Source organism: Onthophagus taurus, chromosome 2 (genome assembly GCF_036711975.1).
Source record: "Onthophagus taurus isolate NC chromosome 2, IU_Otau_3.0, whole genome shotgun sequence".
NCBI classification, from domain to species: domain Eukaryota; kingdom Metazoa; phylum Arthropoda; class Insecta; order Coleoptera; family Scarabaeidae; genus Onthophagus; species Onthophagus taurus.
The window spans coordinates 1,270,945-1,291,677 of NC_091967.1; the positions used below are offsets into that span (position 1 = coordinate 1,270,945).

The 20,733-nt window shown below is 34.7% G+C and overlaps 2 protein-coding genes and 1 long non-coding RNA gene across 5 annotated transcripts in view; 1 reads left to right on the plus strand and 2 right to left on the minus strand.

Annotated features, from left to right (window-relative positions):
* LOC111423499 (ecdysis triggering hormone receptor) overlaps window positions 1-20,733 on the plus strand; it is a 90,954-nt gene that overhangs the window by 54,051 nt on the left and 16,170 nt on the right. For all 3 annotated transcript variants that reach the window (XM_023056743.2, XM_071201600.1, XM_023056744.2), the window contains one exon: window positions 2,756-2,936. In XM_023056743.2, the coding sequence (XP_022912511.2) occupies window positions 2,756-2,936 (181 nt within the window). The remainder of the gene's footprint in view (window positions 1-2,755; window positions 2,937-20,733) is intronic.
* LOC139432793 (uncharacterized) overlaps window positions 1-20,733 on the minus strand; it is a 74,167-nt gene that overhangs the window by 49,482 nt on the left and 3,952 nt on the right. The gene's annotated exons all lie outside the window — the stretch shown is intronic.
* Window positions 14,804-17,331, minus strand: LOC139432790 (uncharacterized). The gene is made up of 3 exons (XM_071201603.1): window positions 17,023-17,331; window positions 16,762-16,949; window positions 14,804-15,781 (listed from the first exon to the last, which is right to left on the minus strand). The coding sequence occupies exons 1-3, from the start codon at window positions 17,140-17,142 to the stop codon at window positions 14,848-14,850; spliced, it is 1,242 nt and encodes a 413-aa protein (XP_071057704.1). The 5' UTR covers window positions 17,143-17,331; the 3' UTR covers window positions 14,804-14,847.

Here is a 20,733-nt window from a genome sequence, read left to right on the forward strand (position 1 = left end):
CGTTTGCCTCTTCGAGTGATTGCCGACAGGACTTCACCAACGATGATGCAGTATGATGCCTGAAAACCGCCAGCATAGCCTGTCTGCTATCAGTACAGATTACAACGTTTCTGCCGACTTTTTTGGAGTCGATAATCGCATCGGCTACTATATTTATAGCAATTAATTCGGCTTGAGCAGTCGTGCAATACGATCCTAACGAAGTGGAAAGGTGCAGCTGGAGATCGTGCGAGAAGATTCCCGCTCCGGAACCTCCAGCCTTCTTTGATCCATCAGTGTAGATGGTCAGCGTTTTGCCCGAGCTTGAGTTGCTCTGGGGTATCGTTTCAATGCCAAAGTGTGGCTTGCCTAAGAAAGTAGGTGTAATGTAGTCTGTGCGAGCTTTAAGGAGGGGTTGTTTACTCACAGCCTCACTCCAGAGCTTGCTCCGGACTATTCCCATTTTAACAACCTGCTTTTCATTTACTGATCGCAACCGAAGCAATGCTATCACGGCCACCTCCCTGATAAAAATATCTAGGGGCAGCACGTTTAACATAGTCTCCATTGCAATCGTAGGTGTAGATCTCATAGCGCCTGTGATTAGCAGGCAGGCCAGTCGTTGCAATTGATGCAGAAATGTAGCTTTATATGCATGTTTTAGTGCTGAGCACCAGACTATGGCTCCGTGAGCTACCATGGGTCTTATCACAGAAGTGTAGATGTACATTGTAACTTTCGGATTTAATCCCCAAGTATTCCCAATAGCCCTTCGGCACTGGGTCAGTACAATCGTTGCTTTTTTGATTTTGCAACTAATGTGTGATGTCCAAGTTAGTCCTTTGTCCAAGATAACACCCAGATATTTCACCTCTGGAGCAAAGGTTAATGGATTATTACAGAAATTGGGTGGCGTTAAGTGTCCCAGTTTCTTCTGTTTAGTGAAGAGAACAGTCTCTGTCTTTTTAGGATTGACAGAGAGGGTATGTTCTTCACACCATCGTTCAACGAGTTTAAGTGCCTGCTGCATTCTGTAACAAAGAAAATTGTCAGGTTTACCTCTTAACAAGATAGCCACGTCGTCTGCGTAACCAACTGTGAAGAGATATTTATTAACTCACGAATGAGATCATCAACTATTAAGCACCAGAGAAGCGGTGAGAGTACCCCACCTTGTGGGCAACCCTTAACCACAGCTCTCTGTACTGTGTGTCCTTTCGCCTTAATCTGAACAACTCTGCTTGCTAGCATTGTTTTAATCCAGCCCGCGATGACCGATGGCACTCTTCGAGATTCCAGTACTAGGTTAATGCTACTAAAGGTGGTTTTGTCAAACGCTCCCTCTATGTCAAGGAAAGTTCCCAGAATGGACTCTTTCGAATCAAATGCTTGTTCGATGCGCCCCACTACCATGTGTAGGGCGCTATCCACAGATTTACCTTTGATATATGCATGTTGGTTGAAATGCAAAGGAAACGCTTTAAGTACATTCTCTCTAATGTAATGACGTCGACAAATATTGATGGACGAAAACTCGGAATAAGATAGTCCAAGGTCAGCTCTTTCCGAATATGTAAACCATTTGTTAAATTTCCATCTGGTAACGGCTGCACAAGGCCGTGAAGTTTGATAATTTTGAGGTAATTTGAATGCAGCGGGACGTTTCTTATTTTTTCTTGCTCTCATTATCAACATATCGGCGGACTTAGGTCTCTATCCTTCGGTTTAGGATAGAGAAAAGACCAAGCTTTCCAACCGTGTGCTTAGTTTTTCGCTATCTTTCTATATAACGAAGACATGGGCCTTAGAAGTAGGTGGAAATATAAAGGAAAAAGTTTGTTGCTGGGAGGTTTGTTGCTATCGTCTCGCCGGTGAAATTAGCTGCTTATTAGGGTAGGCACACACGGTCGATTTTTAGTCGGTCGATAGTTTAGTCGATGGACATAAATGTATTAAGTTTATTGTAGCTGCGCACACAACACAACTGCAGATCAACTCGATTTTTTAATCAAAAGGAGTCGATGTGCACTTATGATTAAAAAGTTGTGCAACTATCGTACAACTGCAATAATGCCACAGCTTCATATTGAAGCGCACACACAGTCGATAGTTTAGTTGAGGTCTTTAGTAACTTAGGTTGGGCGCGCAACCTCAAGGTCAAGTTTACTGATTGTGAGAGTTGAAGTGTCTTCTCTAGTATAACATAAATCAAGTTTCCCTCAATTATTTTATGATAAGTGAATTTATATCAAAAATTAAGTTAAATTATTTTCCGTTTTGCTACCGCAGTTAATTATATACTACACTAAATACAGTGTGTTAATTAATTATCGTACCCGACGTCATCATTGCAAGTATGCAACCAATATCACAGTGCAATACGCATCATACGCAAATCGTGTATTGCAATACCAATATTGTGATAATAGTTGCATACTTTCAATGATGACGTCTGGTACGATAATTAATTACCACACTGTATATTAAAGTAATTCAATTACATTATTTTAAAAACTTGAATTATTTCCAGGTATTATTCAATATTTAATACAATATAAATACAAGTTGTTTCGAAATCGATATGTGTGTGCATACAACACGATTTATGAACAACTAAACAGTTTAGTCGGTTATAAATTGATAATGCATCGCGATTTCAAACCAATCCAACTAAACTGTTTCGTCGATGAATAATCAACCGTGTCTGCCTACCCTTAGTTTATGAATTACGATTATAAATTAATGTAGATATAATTAATAGTATTTTTGCTTTTAGGTAAAGCTGTACCATTCGTAGAACTTACAGTAGCCCACGCATCAGTATTAACAATATTGGCGATAAGTTTCGAAAGATACTACGCCATTTGTAAACCATTAGAAGCCGGGTACATTTGTACGAAGACGAGGGCGTCGTTGATATGTCTTTTGGCTTGGGTAATAGCGGCAGTTTTCACAAGGTACGTTCGTTGCTTTTATTGCGCCGGTTTAAATCGGATCGTAACGGACTTATCGGGCAGCTCGGTTAGCGAGTTTAAACCCGTTTCGAATTTGGCATGTCCAAAGCTTGTATGTGCATGCTACCGTTAGAACGCGATTAGAGTACAATGTGCCGTTATAACTAGATGCTGTAGTGTAGAGATGCTGAGGGTTGTAAGTTTAATGGACTTTTTGAGAGAGAAAAATTTTTTATTTCTCAATTATAGGTATAAATATGTAGTGTTTTGGAAATTAAAACAAATAAACTTTATTTCCTCTCAAAAACCTAACAGTTTCTAAACAAAATCCCTAGGGCATCGACTTTCAATCACCTCCACGTATATCACCATAAAAGAATGCATCGTAGATATCCAATTTCGTTTTATTTTTTCATAAATGAGTCTCCAAAATAATGTCCCTGTTAAAAACAGTAATTAATGTACCTATAATTGAAGAGACATAGAAATTCCATTAAAATTACAACATAAATAAATCATCACGAAAATAACACTTCAATTTTTCACAACTACCTAAAACAACTCTAACACAAACAGCTATTTAATTTTAAATCCTTTTTTGTTCCATATTGTGATCCTAAAAAGTGATCCTAATCCTTAAAGAAAAGAAAGTTGAAACATCTCTATTTTCTTTGTTAAAAAATTTATTGTTCAAGTTTCAAAAAATCTTTCGTAAAATTCGATATCAATCAAAGAGTAAAACTGCAATGCTTCAGTTTACCGTGATTAATGCTTTTGTTTTCGAACATACGTTTCCAATTTTTTAAAAGATACGATCAACTAACTCTTCCCGCCAGATTTACATATTGTTTTTCGATCATAATAAATCGGTTAAAACAAATATTTGTTATTCCGGAAACGGAAGCTTTCGTCGCTGCGTGAATTTGCAACGGCGAAAAAGTTAACCTTCTCGAACAAATCAAATAAACAGAAGCGTCCTTTTAAAAATAAATCCATTAAGATGCCTTCACCAGATTTTGTATAAATCGTTTTGTGTTTTTTCTCTTCAAATCAAAACGAAGTTGACATCGGTAAGGGAGCCATCTGAAGTAATTTAAATTCAAGTGGGACTTTTATCGCAGATAAATTATGGGGTATTTATCGTGTCTCATTTGCTACCAGGGTAATGTGGATGTTTAAAACTGAAATTGCGACCACAAAGAATAATAAAAATTTTAAATGTCTAAAATTAAGGTCTATTACTTAGTACTCCACCTAATTAGTATCTCTTTTAGATGTTGGACACTGCAGCTAATAATCAAGTTCAACCCAAATAGGACTTTTTTCATTAAATACAACTTTATTTATATCAGGTTTATCATTAGCAACCTCATTGTAACAATCCCAATACGATATATAAAATCTCTTGTTGCAGTTTCGTCTAATTTTCTTTTCTTCGCTTGTAATTCATCATCTCGTTCATTATTAGCAGAACTGTCGCTGTTATCACTTTCGATTATTAATTAAAGTATCCTCTTTTTAATGCAACAAGCCGTTTTGAAAAATCGCTTTTAGTTTTTGAGAAATAAATTTTGGAAATGATCGACAATTTTCTCTACAATTTTCGCCGATTAAGTTTTAAAAATTCGTACAAAATCAATTTCTTGGAATATGAGTATAAAAATTTCCCAAAGTGTTAATAAGAGTGTCCTCTTTCCAATGAACCAACACGTTTTGAAAAATACTTTTAGTTTTTGAGAAAATAATATTTGAAATTTTGATAAAATTTTCAATGTTGCAATTTTGATCGATAAGTTTCAAAATTCGGTATAAAATTCATTTCTTGAAAGATCCTTGTAGAAATATCACCAATTATTAATTAAAGTATCCTCTTTTTAATGCAACAAGGCGTTTTGAAAAATCGCTTTTAGTTTTTGAGAAATAAATTTTTGAAATGATCGACAATTTTGTCGAATTTTGCAATTTTAGCCGATTAAGTTTTAAAAATTCGTATAAAATCCATTTCTTGGAATATGAGTTTGAAAATTTCCCAACGTGTTAATAAGAGTGTCCTCTTTCCAATGAACGAACACGTTTTGAAAAATATCTTTTAGTTTTTGAGAAAACAATATTTGAAGTTTTGATAAAATTTTCGATGTTGCAATTTTGATCGATAAGTTTCAAAATTCGCTATAAAATTCATTTCTTGAAAGATCCTTGTGGAAATATCACCAATTATTAACTAAAGTATCCCCTTTTTAATGCAACAAGCCGTTTTGAAAAGTCGCTTTTAGTTTTTGAGAAATAAATTTTTGAAATGATCCACAATTTTGTCGAATTTTGCAATTTTTGCCAATTAAGTTTTAAAAATTCGTATAAAATCCATTTCTTGGAATATGAGTATGAAAATTTCCCAACGTGTTAATAAGAGTGCCCTCTTTCCAATGAACCAACACGTTTTGAAAAATAACTTTTAGTTTTTGAGAAAATAAAATTTGAAATTTTGATAAAATTTTCGATGTTGCAATTTTGATCGATAAGTTTCAAAATTCGCTATAAAATTCATTTCTTGAAAGATCCTTGTGGAAATATCACCAATTATTAATTAAAGTATCCTCTTTTTAATGCAAAAAGCCGTTTTGAAAAATCGCTTCTAGTTTTTGAGAAATAAATTTTTGAAATGATCGACAATTTTTTCGAATTTTGCAATTTTCGCCGATTAAGTTTTAAAAATTCGTATAAAATCCAGTTCTTGAAATATAAATATGAAAATTTACCAAAGTGTTAATAAAAGTGTCCTCTTTCCAATGAACAAATCCGTTTTGAAAAATAACTTTTAGTTTTTGAGAAAACAATATTTGAAATTTTGATAAAATTTTCGATGTTGCAATTTTCATCGATAAGTTTCAAAATTCGCTATAATATTCATTTCTTGAAAGATCCTTGTGGAAATATCACCAATTATTAATTAAAGTATCCTCTTTTTAATGCAACAAGCCGTTTTGAAAAATCGGTTTTAGTTTTTGAGAAATAAATTTTTGAAATGATCGACAATTTTGTCGAATTTTGCAATTTTTGCCGATTAAGTTTTAAAAATTCGTATAAAATCCATTTCTTGGAATATGAGTATGAAAATTTCCCAACGTGTTAATAAAAGTGTCCTCTTTCCAATGAACAAATCCGTTTTGAAAAATAAATTTTAGTTTTTGAGAAAACAATATTTGAAGTTTTGATAAAATTTTCGATGTTGCAATTTTGATCGATAAGTTTCAAAATTCGCTATAAAATTCATTTCTTGAAAGATCCTTGTGGAAATATCACCAATTATTAATTAAAGTATCCTCTTTTTAATGCAACAAGCCGTTTTGAAAAATCACTTTTAGTTTTTGAGAAATAAATTTTTGAAGTGATCGACAATTTTGTCAAATTTTGCAATTTTTGCCGATTAAGTTTTAAAAATTCGTATAAAATCCATTTCTTGGAATATGAGTATGAAAATTTCCCAACGTGTTAATAAGAGTGCCCTCTTTCCAATGAACCAACACGTTTTGAAAAATAACTTTTAGTTTTTGAGAAAATAATATTTGAAGTTTTGATAAAATTTTCGATGTTGCAATGTTGATCGATAAGTTTCAAAATTCGCTATAAAATTCATTTCTTGAAAGATCCTTGTGGAAATATCACCAATTATTAATTAAAGTATCCTCTTTTTAATGCAACAAGCCGTTTTGAAAAATCACTTTTAGTTTTTGAGAAATAAATTTTTGAAATGATCGACAATTTTGTCGAATTTTGCAATTTTTGCCGATTAAGTTTTAAAAATTCGTATAAAATCCATTTCTTGGAATATGAGTATGAAAATTTCCCAACGTGTTAATAAGAGTGCCCTCTTTCCAATGAACCAACACGTTTTGAAAAATATCTTTTAGTTTTTGAGAAAATAATATTTGAAGTTTTGATAAAATTTTCGATGTTGCAATTTTGATCGATAAGTTTCAAAATTCGCTATAAAATTCATTTCTTGAAAGATCCTTGTGGAAATATCACCAATTATTAATTAAAGTATCCTCTTTTTAATGCAACAAGCCGTTTTGAAAAATCACTTTTAGTTTTTGAGAAATAAATTTTTGAAGTGATCGACAATTTTGTCAAATTTTGCAATTTTTGCCGATTAAGTTTTAAAAATTCGTATAAAATCCATTTCTTGGAATATGAGTATGAAAATTTCCCAACGTGTTAATAAGAGTGCCCTCTTTCCAATGAACCAACACGTTTTGAAAAATAACTTTTAGTTTTTGAGAAAATAATATTTGAAGTTTTGATAAAATTTTCGATGTTGCAATGTTGATCGATAAGTTTCAAAATTCGCTATAAAATTCATTTCTTGAAAGATCCTTGTGGAAATATCACCAATTATTAATTAAAGTATCCTCTTTTTAATGCAACAAGCCGTTTTGAAAAATCACTTTTAGTTTTTGAGAAATAAATTTTTGAAATGATCGACAATTTTGTCGAATTTTGCAATTTTTGCCGATTAAGTTTTAAAAATTCGTATAAAATCCATTTCTTGGAATATGAGTATGAAAATTTCCCAACGTGTTAATAAGAGTGCCCTCTTTCCAATGAACCAACACGTTTTGAAAAATAACTTTTAGTTTTTGAGAAAATAATATTTGAAGTTTTGATAAAATTTTCGATGTTGCAATGTTGATCGATAAGTTTCAAAATTCGCTATAAAATTCATTTCTTGAAAGATCCTTGTGGAAATATCACCAATTATTAATTAAAGTATCCTCTTTTTAATGCAACAAGCCGTTTTGAAAAATCACTTTTAGTTCTTGAGAAATAAATTTTTGAAATGATCGACAATTTTGTCGAATTTTGCAATTTTTGCCGATTAAGTTTTAAAAATTCGTATAAAATCCATTTCTTGGAATATGAGTATGAAAATTTCCCAACGTGTTAATAAGAGTGCCCTCTTACCAATAAACCAACACGTTTTGAAAAATAACTTTTAGTTTTTGAGAAAATAAAATTTGAAATTTTGATAAAATTTTCGATGTTGCAATTTTCATCGATAAGTTTCAAAATTCGCTATAAAATTCATTTCTTGAAAGATCCTTGTGGAAATATCACCAATTATGAATTAAAGTATCCTCTTTTTAATGCAACAAGCCGTTTTGAAAAGTCGCTTTTAGTATTTGAGAAATAACTTTTTGAAATGATCCACAATTTTGTCGAATTTTGCAATTTTTGCCGATTAAGTTTTAAAAATTCGTATAAAATCCATTTGTTGGAATATGAGTATGAAAATTTCCTAAAGTATTAATAAGAGTGTCCTCTTTCCAATGAACCAACACGTTTTGAAAAATAACTTTTAGTTTTTGAGAAAATAAAATTTGAAATTTTGATAAAATTTTCGATGTTGCAATTTTGATCGATAAGTTTCAAAATTAGCTATAAAATTCATTTCTTGAAAGATCCTTGTGGAAATATCACCAATTATTAATTAAAGTATCCTCTTTTTAACGCAACAAGCCGTTTTGAAAAATCGCTTCTAGTTTTTGAGAAATAAATTTTTGAAATGATCGACAATTTTGTCGAATTTTGCAATTTTTGCCGATTAAGTTTTAAAAATTCGTATAAAATCCATTTCTTGGAATATGAGTATGAAAATTTCCCAACGTGTTAATAAAAGTGTCCTCTTTCCAATGAACAAATCCGTTTTGAAAAATAACTTTTAGTTTTTGAGAAAATAATATTTGAAATTTTGATAAAATTTTCGATGTTGCAATTTTCATCGATAAGTTTCAAAATTCGCTATAAAATTCATTTCTTGAAAGATCCTTGTGCAAATATCACCAATTGTTAATTAAAGTATCCTCTTTTTAATGCAACAAGCCGTTTTGAAAAATCGCTTCTAGTTTTTGAAAAAAAAATTTTTGAAATGATCGACAATTTTATCGAATTTTGCAATTTTTGCCGATTAAGTTTTAAAAATTCGTATAAAATCAATTTCTTGGAATATGAGTATGAAAATTTCCCAACGTGTTAATAAGAGTGCCCTCTTTCCAATGAACCAACACGTTTTGAAAAGTAACTTTTAGTTTTTGAGAAAATAATATTTGAAATTTTGATAAAATTTTCGATGTTGCAATTTTCATCGATAAGTTTCAAAATTCGCTATAAAATTCATTTCTTGAAAGATCCTTGTGGAAATATCACCAATTATTAATTAAAGTATCCTCTTTTTAATGCAACAAGCCGTTTTGAAAAATCACTTTTAGTTTTTGAGAAATAAATTTTTGAAATGATCGATAATTTTGTCGAATTTTGCAATTTTTGCCGATTAAGTTTTAAAAATTCGTATAAAATCCATTTGTTGGAATATGAGTATGAAAATTTCCTAAAGTATTAATAAGAGTGTCCTCTTTCCAATGAACCAACACGTTTTGAAAAATAACTTTTAGTTTTTGAGAAAATAAAATTTGAAATTTTGATAAAATTTTCGATGTTGCAATTTTCATCGATAAGTTTCAAAATTCGCTATAAAATTCATTTCTTGAAAGATCCTTGTGGAAATATCACCAATTATTAATTAAAGTGTCCTCTTTTTAATGCAACAAGCCGTTTTGAAAAATCGCTTTTAGTTTTTGAGAAATAAATTTTTGAAATGATCGACAATTTTGTCGAATTTTGCAATTTTTGTCGATTAAGTTTCAAAAATTCGTATAAAATCCATTTCTTGGAATATGAGTATGAAAATTTCCCAACGTGTTAATAAGAGTGTCCTCTTTCCAATGAACCAACACGTTTTGAAAAATAACTTTTAGTTTTTGAGAAAATAATATTTAAAATTTTTATAAAATTTTCGATGTTGCAATTTTGATCGATAAGTTTCAAAATTCGCTATAAAATTCATTTCTTGAAAGATCCTTGTGGAAATATCACCAATTATTAATTAAAGTATCCTCTTTTTAATGCAACAAGCCGTTTTGAAAAATCGCTTTTAGTTTTTGAGAAATAAATTTTTGAAATGATCGACAAGAAGAAGAAAAACAAATTTTATTCTGTACCCACTACATAAAAAAAATAAGAATAACAATAAAAATATCTATATGTGTATAAAACAAAAATAAAAAAGTTAAGGGGTGAGAATAGGGCTACCGACCAAGGTCTTTCTGCCCGTGATTTTTGTAGTCGGCGGCTTGCTTCAGTCTTCTCTGACGGCCAGGAGTTTTTGGAAGAGAAGAGGTGGGTTGTTGCGAGGGTGGAGTAATGGAGTCGATATAAGCGTGTGTTGCAAGGCGTTGGTAGGAAAATTTAGAATGGATTTATCGGACAAAGATTGAAGACGGGTATGGATAGGGGGTATATCGGTAAGTTGGTATAGCAGATTATTGCTAGGGTTAAAGAGGGGATTACGGGGGTTCCTAATTCGGGTGATGGATCTCAGTGCAGATCTTTCCGCTACTTCCAGGTGGTACTTCGTTCTTCTTGGTGCGTTGCTTAGCAGTATTGATCCATATTCTATGATGGGCCTGCATATGGTCTTGTAGATGTGCGAGGCACATGAGGTAGAGATTCCGCGACCGCTGAACGAGAGAGATTTAAAGTGTTTGGCGCGTGTCTTTACTTTCATCTTCACCTTGATTGCATGAGTGGAAAACTTAAGCGTTCTGTCAAGTATTATGCCCAGATACTTACAGGTTGATGAGACGGAGATTGCCGTTGATTGGATTGTAATTGTGGGAGAGGGAGCGCGGGGTGAGAGGAATGGGACAAAAAATTGTGTTTTTGTGGGATTGAGTAGGATGCGCCATTTTCGGTACCAATTTTCCGTTTCGTTTATGAGCGTCTGCAGCTTACGGACCGAGGAAGTGATATCCCTACTGTGCGAGACCAATGCTGTGTCGTCGGCATAAAGTAGTGCGTATGCAGTGAGGTTAAAGGCGTCTGGGTTGTCGTTGTAAAGATCGTGGCAGAAAAGATTGTATAGAGAGGGAGAGATAGGCGAACCCTGAGGAAGGCCTTGCTGAGCGGAGAAGCTGTGGGAGAAATGATTTTTCAACTTCACGATGGAGGAGCGATTCGACAGGAATTGGTTTATCAGGGTTAGAAGATAGTATGGCGTTTTTAGCTTATCCAGTTTAAATAGCAATCCTTTGTGCCACACGGAGTCAAAGGCCTTTCGGACGTCCAGAAAAACTGCTGCAGATTTCAGTTTTATAAAACGTGCCGCCTGGAAGTTGGAAACCAGAATAGTTAGTGGCTGGGATGTTGATTTGCCGGATTGGAAGCCAAATTGGTAAGGCGGAATTTTCTTTGATACCGCAGCCAGGAGCTTGTTCTTCAAGTGCGTCTCGAAGAGTTTTCCAATTACGGGGAGCAGTGAGATGGGGCGATAGTTGGCTGGATCAGATAGAGAAGAATCCTTCTTGGGAATACAAGTTATAATAGACGTCTTCCAATCGCGCGGGAAATGCTGAGTCGTAAGGCAAAAGTTAATTATTTTTCTGATAAAGCCATGGATGTTAAGATCTAGACTTCTAAGCAGTTTCCTTGTGATGTTATCATAACCGGGAGCGGTATCTTTTCCCTGTCCAAGAAGAGTAAAATATTCGTCTTCCAACATGAGAGCATCTTCGGGTGTCTCGAACGGTGTCAAAAATGCGGATTCGTACCAATTATCTATAATGTTTTTATTGTGGGGACAAAACGAAACATCCTCGGTAAAGGTGAATACACTTTCTAGGTAGTCAGCGTGTATGTTGACAATCTCTTCAGGGTTGGAGTGCACACCGCCATCGGTAGGATCAATGAGCTCCTCCGTTCCAGGTGTCTTTTGGTATCTTGATAGTTTTCGAATTTCGTGCCAATAGTTTCTTCCTTTACACAGTTTTATTTTGTCACAGGCTTCCATGTACTTTTCCGTTCTGTATTGCTGAATTAGTTTCTGTATCTTTTTGTTGAACTCATTAAACTTCTTTTTCAACTCAGGCACTTCATATACCCTGAAGTCTCGATATAGGCGTCTTTTCTCCTTGATGAGTCTGATAATAAATGGAGGTAGCGGAAAACTGTAGTGTTTGGTGGTTCTGGATGGGCTCGCTTTGTCTATCGACTCCTTAAGACATTTGTTAAACCTTGAGATCGTGTCAACTGTGATTGTCTGATGTGCTTCTATGAAGTCTTTCATTATTGAGTTAACTGTCTCCATGTCGCAAAGCTTATAGTTTTTAATTAAAGTCGGAACAGGTTTAGGTACGTTGGTTGTGACGTTGACATAAACTAAAATGCCCAAGTGATCGGAGCATAAATCCGGAACAACTTCTACCTGTGTAATTAAACTGCGGATGTTTCTTGTGCAGAATAGTAGATCAGGAGTAGAGTTCGGATTGTTTTCCATAACGTACGTGGGAGGAGTCGTGATTTGTACGAAATTGGACATATTCAGGAAATGTCTTATGTGTTTCCTTTTGGTTGGATTCGGATTGAAGTCACCAATTATGAGACATTTGTCGTGCAGTGAGGCCATGTTAAATATGGATTCTTCAATTTTACTAAACGGGTGGATATAAATTAAGAAAACATGTATTAAGTCTGTCCCGATAGTGATACAAAAATGAAGTGCATTATTTAATGGAGAGTTGATTGCGGGGGGGTTGGATTTTCTCAATTGTATCGCGGGGTGGCCCATAGCCACCGCTCCTCCTCTGACTCCTCTATTTATAATATTGCCGTGATTTTGGATTGACGTCCAGTTTCTAAATGTGATGGAAGACTTCGATTTTGTTTCCACAAACATTGCGCAACGGATATGATTGTCAATGATGTAGTTTCCGATCAGGTGTGATTTCGGGTGGTAGCTGTTAATGTTTGCGTACAATAATTTTATGCTGGTCATTGTTGATCTTGCGGAATCGAGGATTGGTAGCCGTGGATAGGTTCTGTAGGAGATGGCTTAGAGGTGTCCTGAAGATCAATCATGATAACGTACATGTAACTTCCAGAAAATGCGACAATCGTATCGATTTGGTAGTTTTCTACAAATTTCCGTTTGAGGGAATTGATAAGCTCTTGACGATCGCGTGGTTTGGGTGAGTTAATTTTTGAGAGGTAGGTATCAATAATGTGGTCGTGAATGGTGATTGGTTTATGTATGCGTGTTTCTTTTGTTTTTGTAGAAATTTGGTCAGATTTTTTATTAGCCGATTTTATTCTAACGTTAGGGACTCCTCGAATGGGAGCTGTGGGGCGGTTCTTGCATTTTAGTGACCAGGCACTGTGTCCCTCCAGGCCGCAGGATTTACATTTCTCAGGTAGCTGTGAGGTGCATTTAGTGGTACTGTGTGGGCCGAGGCATTTTGAGCACTGCACTGTGGCAGTGCATTTGTCTGAGGTATGAGAAAATTCGTCGCATCTACTACACGGGATCGGCATTGGCGGTGGAGCGCGGCTTTCAAACACAGGAAAGTGGTTGTTTTTGAAGAATACTCCTGCTTGCAGAAGCTTTTGATAGGAGTCGACACACCCGGAAATTATCCTAATTTTATAGGTGGGCTTATCTGTGGCTTTAGAGATAATTCTTTTACAGTATCTGTGTGATATATTAAGCGAGTTCAGATGTTCGCTAATTTCTTGATCTGTAATTTCAAGATCAACGGAAGCAATAACTGCAGAGTATGAGGCCGATGGAATTTTTTTAATAGATGGTGTAAAATTTTTTGATTCAGAAAACTCTGAGATGATGTTTTGATTTTTTAGTAGATTTAAATTGATGGTTTGTTGTGGTTTGGAATTTTCCGATTTAATAATAAAGCCCTCTTTTGTTTTTATTATAATGTCACGTGGATTAAGTGAGTGTTTCGTCCAAATTTCGGACAACTGAATCCTGCTTAGCGGAAGACTTGTTTTTATGAAGAACACCGAGTTGTAGATTTTTGTCTGTTGTTGGTACGTAAAGGAGCGGCTACACTACCCGGATCCGCGCCGATCAGATCCGCGCAGAAAGTATTCCGATGGAATGCTCCCTGTGTTTTCAAATGTACCCGGCTACACTGTTCCGCTCCGCGTCGAATCGACCGTCCGACCGGCCGGATAGATCATCGACAGGGCATCCATCCGTACATTCGGACGTCGATCGGCTGTTATCGCATACCCTCGTGGATTTTCGTAGCACATGGCGATCTTCGTCCCTTAAAGGACTGTTTTGTCACAGGTGTTTTTTAGAACGCGTATTTTACAAATAATGAAGTCTCTGTTAATTGCGCACTTCGTTTAAACTATTGCTTATGGTTTTTGGTTATTTTATAAAAAAAATATGGATGACGAAATACTTATTGTGTTAGTGCAACAATATGAAGAATTGTACGATCCGACAAATTCAAGATATTCTAATAATGTACGGAGATCAAACATATGGGAAGAGATTGGAAAACAAATGAATACCTCTGGTAAGTTGAAATAAATTTATTTTAAAATGTTAGGTTACCTTTATGACTATACTTAATTTCTTAAATACTTAACTGTTCTCACCAAAAACAAACATTTCAATAGTGGTACGAAGTGTGATCATAATATTCTTGGAATATATACAGGTCCCTATCAGAGCACATATGAAACGTAGAAAACCTTATTCTGAAGCGATTTTTCTAATAAATTTTTTTCGAAACATTGGACGACCTTAAACGATTTTCACTACGTTATTATAAACATTTCGAAAAAATTTTATTTAGAATTTTATCGTTTCAGAATAAGGTTTTCTACGTTTCATATGTTCTCTGATCCGAAAGATACGGGACACCTGTATAGAAAAATAACTAAGTTATGAAAAATAATCTCTAAAAAGTTGGCCCATCGTAGTGCTAAATAATAAAAAGAAACAACAATTCCTTAGAAAATTATTTTATTAGTATTATAAAAAACAATATAATTAGTTATGTAATCTACCAGCACGAATAATGCTTTGCTGCCATTGAACGCTTCCCGTCACAGTATTAAAATAATTTTTATATTTTTCTCTACTTTGTAAGCCTTCTGTAGAGCAAGCTCCCCCTGTTCCTCTTGCATTTGTTAGAGCTTCTGATAAATTACTTTGTTGTTTACCTAAATTGAGGTTTCGATTTTCAAATTCCGAGTCAACCTTAATTCGAAGAAAATTGTGTAGGACACATGTAGCCATTACAACTATGTCCATATTCCGTGGAGAAAGTTGAAGCTTTCTTTGATAAATCCGAAACCGTTTGGTTAAAATACCAAAGGCGTTTTCAGAAACGCGTCTCGCCCGACAGAGTCGATAATTGAAAACCCTTCTTTCATCATTATCACGAATAGCTTGTTCCGGATATGGTCTCAATAAAGATTTATGCAATGGAAATGCTGCATCACCAACAATAACAAAAGGTGCTGGTACATTGGTGCCTGGTAGATTTTTTTCTTGTGGTATATCAAGATTATTTGAAAAAAACTTTTTTCCTAACGAAGAAGAACGAAAAATTCCACTGTCGCTGCTTCTTCCATAGGCTCCGACATCTATTACTATAAATTTGTAGTTCGCATCGACAAGCGCAAGTAGAACTAAACTAAATGTTTTTTTATAATTAAAGAACATGGATCCACTACCAGCAGGCTTATCACAAATAACATGTTTCCCATCCAAAGCTCCTATGCAATTGGGAAATTGCCATTTTCGTTCGAATTCTTCCGCAATCTCCATCCATTTCGACATTGTAGGTTCTTGCATAACAATAGGTTGCAAAATCTTCCACATCGCTCTACACACGTCATAAACTATATTGGCTACAGTTCTCCTTCCTAAGCGATAACTAAAGGCGATAGTCCGAAATGAGTCTCCTGTCGCAAAAAACCTGAAAAATAACGTTATGTATTTCTTTTAGGTGAAGATTGTAAGAAACGCTGGCAACAATTAAGGGAAAATTATAGAAAGGCCAAGTTGAAGGCCACGAAATGCACAACGGGAGATGCTGGAGGTAAAGTAAAGAAAGTAAAATTTGAGAAGGAGTTGAGCTTCCTGGACGTCCACATTGTTCAACAGCGACCACAGCTTTCAAATCTACCCGATAATGATGAAGAGACTATTGATACGATTTCTGTCGATGACACGACATCTGTTTCTGTAAGTCCGGTACCAGATTCTCCATGTACTGAAACACCTTCGGAGCCGTCAACTTCTGGATCTTCGACCAAACAACAATCAAGAAAGAAGCAACAAAAGCAATCATACAGCAATGTGATGGAACAGTATTTCCAATGTAAAAGCCAACATTTACAAAACAAAAGTACTTCAAAAAAAGAAGATGACCATATTGCAAAATTTTTCCGTTCCATTGAAGAAACAGTTAGAACATTACCTGTTCATTTACAAATTCAGGCAAAGACTAAAATAAGCACGTTTGTACACCAATTAGAGGCGGAAGCAGTACAGATGTCACAACCAAATACATTCACGTTCCAGTCACATGAATATTCCCAACGGTATCGGCCCTATAACACTAACCAATTTATTAACCAACAGACATTACAAAATCCAGTAGAAAATCCTATGCAGAATCCATGGACTGCATGGTCGTCCCAACAGCACCCAGACGTTCAATCAAACTCGTCGAATACCTCTTCCAAAGAAAATTAATATTTAATACTTTTATTTTGTATATTATTAAATAAAGATTTATTGCGTGCATGTGTTAAAAAAGAAATTATTACCAAAATAATATAATACGGTGAAAACCTTTGTACTTAAATAATATAATGGCTATACGTGTACCACTTGTGGTTAATATATTATTTAAGAACGTGATTGGGACTCCTGTATACATATAATTTATACCTCAAAGTTACTGCCAATCTTTCTTCAGTTCCTACAGCTCTTCTGAATCGGGTGTCCTTTTTTTTAATACTGTCGTGAAGAAGACTATGTAGCTCACAAAAAGTGGGATAGGTCATCCTAAAATATTCATAAAATCTACCATCATCTTTTATGAGGTCATTGAATAAGTGGTGAAACTCCCCAAGGTCCTACAAATTAATCATAGACGTCATTTATAATATTTACTTGTTTTAAAACTTTAACAAAACATAATGCTCTTACATTTCGTTTTTTATTTACTGAATGCACCCATTTTTTTTTTTTTTTTCTTTCGTTTTCCAAGCAAATAAAGAGAAACTCTTCATCTGTGCTGGAGCTTGAACACGAAGTAGTTTCCGCCATTGCCAATAACTAAGTAATCATTTAGGCGAACCCGAGGTATATAGTTATTACAAATGTGCGCTACGCGCAACCTTCCGAAAAAATTCCGGCGCCGACGGGTAGTAGTGTAGCCACCTGACAAAAATTCGGGGCGAATCTAATCGGCGCGGATCGGCGCGGATCTGACGTAGTGTAGCCGCTCTTTAAGCGGGCGATCAGAGAACCGGTTAGCGGCTGGAGCACGTGGAGTTCGAAAAATTGTTGGTGTTTGCGGTGGATAATTTTTATTTTTAGGTGGATGCGGAACTTTAAATGCGGAATCACTGCCGCTAGTGTTTTGTTTTTTGTGAGGACGATCCGTGTGTGTGTATTTTTTCGGGCGGCCGCGTTTTTTGTTAGGGAGTCCGAACTCACCGTCCGGGTCCTGGTCGGATTCCGAGGCCGAAGCCCCCGAACCTTGCGTTTCCATAGTTGTGATCACACCCCCACAGATAGGAAAATTGTTCACGTAGGTAGTAAACTAAAATTTAATTAAACCACTGCTATTAAACACGCTAAAGCCGAGAAAAGCAAGAGCATGCGTGACTCGTGCAAATGTCTTGAGAAGACTGATCGACAATTTTGTCGAATTTTGAAATTTTTGCCGATTAAGTTTCAAAAATTCGTATAAAATCCATTTCTTGGAATATGAGTATGAAAATTTCCCAACGTGTTAATAAGAGTGTCCTCTTTCCAATGAACCAACACGTTTTGAAAAATAACTTTTAGTTTTTGAGAAATAAATTTTTGAAATGTAGTTAATACCAGAAAACCATCAAAAGTAATTTAAATGCAACTTTTATCTGAAATAAATTAAGAGGGAATTTAACTTGTCTCATTTGCTACCAGTTAATGTGATCTTCAAAAATGAAATAACGACCTCAAATTAACGTTTTATTACCTACTTATCTGGATAAAGTGAGAGGAAATTTTGTAAAAAAAATTTTATTCTTATTTATTTACACAAATAAAAATAAAACGTTGAAGTACAGACTGGCAAAGATCCAATTGCAAAGAACTGCACAAGTGTATTTAGTTTGGGAGCCATTCATCGTTTCTAACGAAGTGCATTCAGTACCGGATCCGAGACGACACCAAACAAGCCGTGAATAAGCAGCAAATTCCTTCAAAATTTAAAGCTTTTTTTTAACTTTCTCACTTCACCAACGATAGAGAACCATAAAACGAAAAGAATGAAACAAGCGTTAATTAGGCGCTTAATGACGCCGACATTCAAAGCACTTATAAACTGAAGCGAACGAAAAAGGCTAAACAGACATAATAAACCTCAATCAACTCCAAGCTTCCGTCATCAGATTGCAGAATAACGAGTTACAATAAAACTTTGTCGTTTTTATCGAGTAACATCGAAGAAAAAAAAATGCTTCAGTTTTCGATAAGTTCGAAAAATAGGTCGATGTTTAATGAAAATATTCTACGGAAAATATCGAATTTATTAGTACTTTGGTTCGACTGTAAAACGTTTATTACGGTTTGATAACGACAATCGATGGTATCGGAATTGATGGTCCAAAATAAACTTTACCCTTGAATCTTGAGATGTCACATTTTTAGACGTGGGCTCCCAAATTTCCTAATTTACGAAACTTTCGAGGGTCATTTCGATTTAATTTCAAAACTTTCATCTGCCCGGATGTTAATTTAAACTTAATCGACATCCACACTTAAATGGCTGCCGATTTTTTTTAATAATGGCATTCAAGTCAAAAGATTTCTCGCGTGCAAAACGTCGAACCGTTTCTTTTAATAGGTCCAAAATGAAACCTAAATATTTTCTTTCGAATCGAACGAACTGAGGTGCAGTTATAAAGATCTAGATGAGAAAAACTGTCGGGGTATTTTTAGAGAATTTTTATTGAAGCTCGGTAAGCGTTGTGTATGCGTTCGTTTATTGAATGAGCGACCTCAATACCATGCAAACCGTAAAGAAGGGTTGGTATCCATACAGGTGTTTCACGATGATGACCCACTATTGAGAAATATCTTGAAAAGTATAAATATTTAATAATTTAAAAAATAAAAAACAAGGTTATTTAGTATTACCCTTAAAGCTTTAAACGTTTGCAACTACAGAATAATTTTTAAGCTAACATCAATTATGTTTGAATACAAAAGAGATAACTTTTTTTACGCGAATTTGATATAACGCGATTAATAAAATATATTTTATTCTTTTTTTACGCGATTTAATTTGATTTAACGCGATGCAAGAAATTTTAATCTAGAATAATTTTGGAACTAAAATTTCGTGTACGTGCAAGTATGTGAAAGCGCTTGAAAGGTATATGATTGTGCGAGAATCGATACCCCCTGACTGAGCGCATCAATAGTTACAGGGGATTTCCCTAATTTTATATCATCTCACATCTGTTTTGGTTAAAATAATTACGAGTTTACAGTTTGGCTTCAATGTTCACAAAATCGAATACAATATTAAATAAAATATTTTTTGATACATTTATTCTTTACTTACTTATTACGTATAAATAAATAAAATTTTTATAGGCGATCTAATCACAATGTCAGCTACAAAACAAACAAAAAGAAAAGCTATTTCTTTGGAAGTTAAAATCAACATTTTAGATAATTTAGCTAATGGAGATAGTGCCACCACTGTAGGGCAACGTTTCGGTTTAAGAGAATCCACCGTAAGAACTATAAAAAAAAATGAGGACGCGATTAGAAAATCTGTAATTGCTGGGACAAAATTAAGTGCTCATACAACATCATACACAAGAGTGAAGCAAAAAATGGAAAAGGCTCTTGTAATATGGATGGAGGATATGTCTCAAAAACGAATACCCGTTGACGGAAATAACATCAAGCAAATGGCATTAAAGATTTACAACCAGATTAAAGAAGCGGAACCACAAACATCAGGCGAGAAAAGAAGAAAGTTTGAATTTTCTGCTAGTACGGGATGGATGAATGGTTTTCTACAACGACACGCGTTACATAATATAAAGATAAAGGGTGAAATTGCATCTGCAGATGATGTAGCATCTAAGGAATTTCCAGCAAAACTGGCTAAAATAATTGAAAAAGGTGGTTACACTCCAGATCAGGTATGGCATGCGGACGAAACAGGCCTTTTCTGGAAGCGTATGCCAAATAGAACATACGTAGCTTAATCCCAGAAAACTGCCAGTGGGTTCAAGGCGGCCAAAGATCGCGTAACCTTTTTATTTTGCTCTAATGCGTCTGGAGATCGAATGTTAAAACCCTTGCTTGTTAATCGAGCTCTAAAACCACGGTCTATGAAAGGTGTAAATTTAGATACCTTATCAGTACAGCTAATAAAAAAGCCTGGGTAACTAGAGAAATTTTTAATGAATGGTTTGTCAAACATTTTATCCCAGAAGTGCGTCGCTATATGAGCGATAAAAGTCTTGAATTTAAGGTTCTTCTGATTATAGATAACGCACCTGGCCACCCACACATAGAGCACCCGAATGTTGAATTTTGTTTTCTTCCTCCAAATACTACTTCCTTGATACAGCCGTTGGACCAAGGAATTATTGCAACCTTTAAGACCTATTACGTAAAGCAAAC

Coding starts and splice junctions, on each gene's coding strand:
- LOC139432790 (XM_071201603.1), bottom strand. CDS start 17,142: ATGGCGGAAACTACTTCGTGTTCAAGCTCCAGCACAGATGAAGAGTTT. Junction 16,950..17,022: donor CAGTAAATAAAAAACGAAAT/GTAAGAGCATTA, acceptor ATTAATTTGTAG/GACCTTGGGGAGTTTCACCA. Junction 15,782..16,761: donor AGATTGGCAGTAACTTTGAG/GTATAAATTATA, acceptor GTTATTTTTCAG/GTTTTTTGCGACAGGAGACT.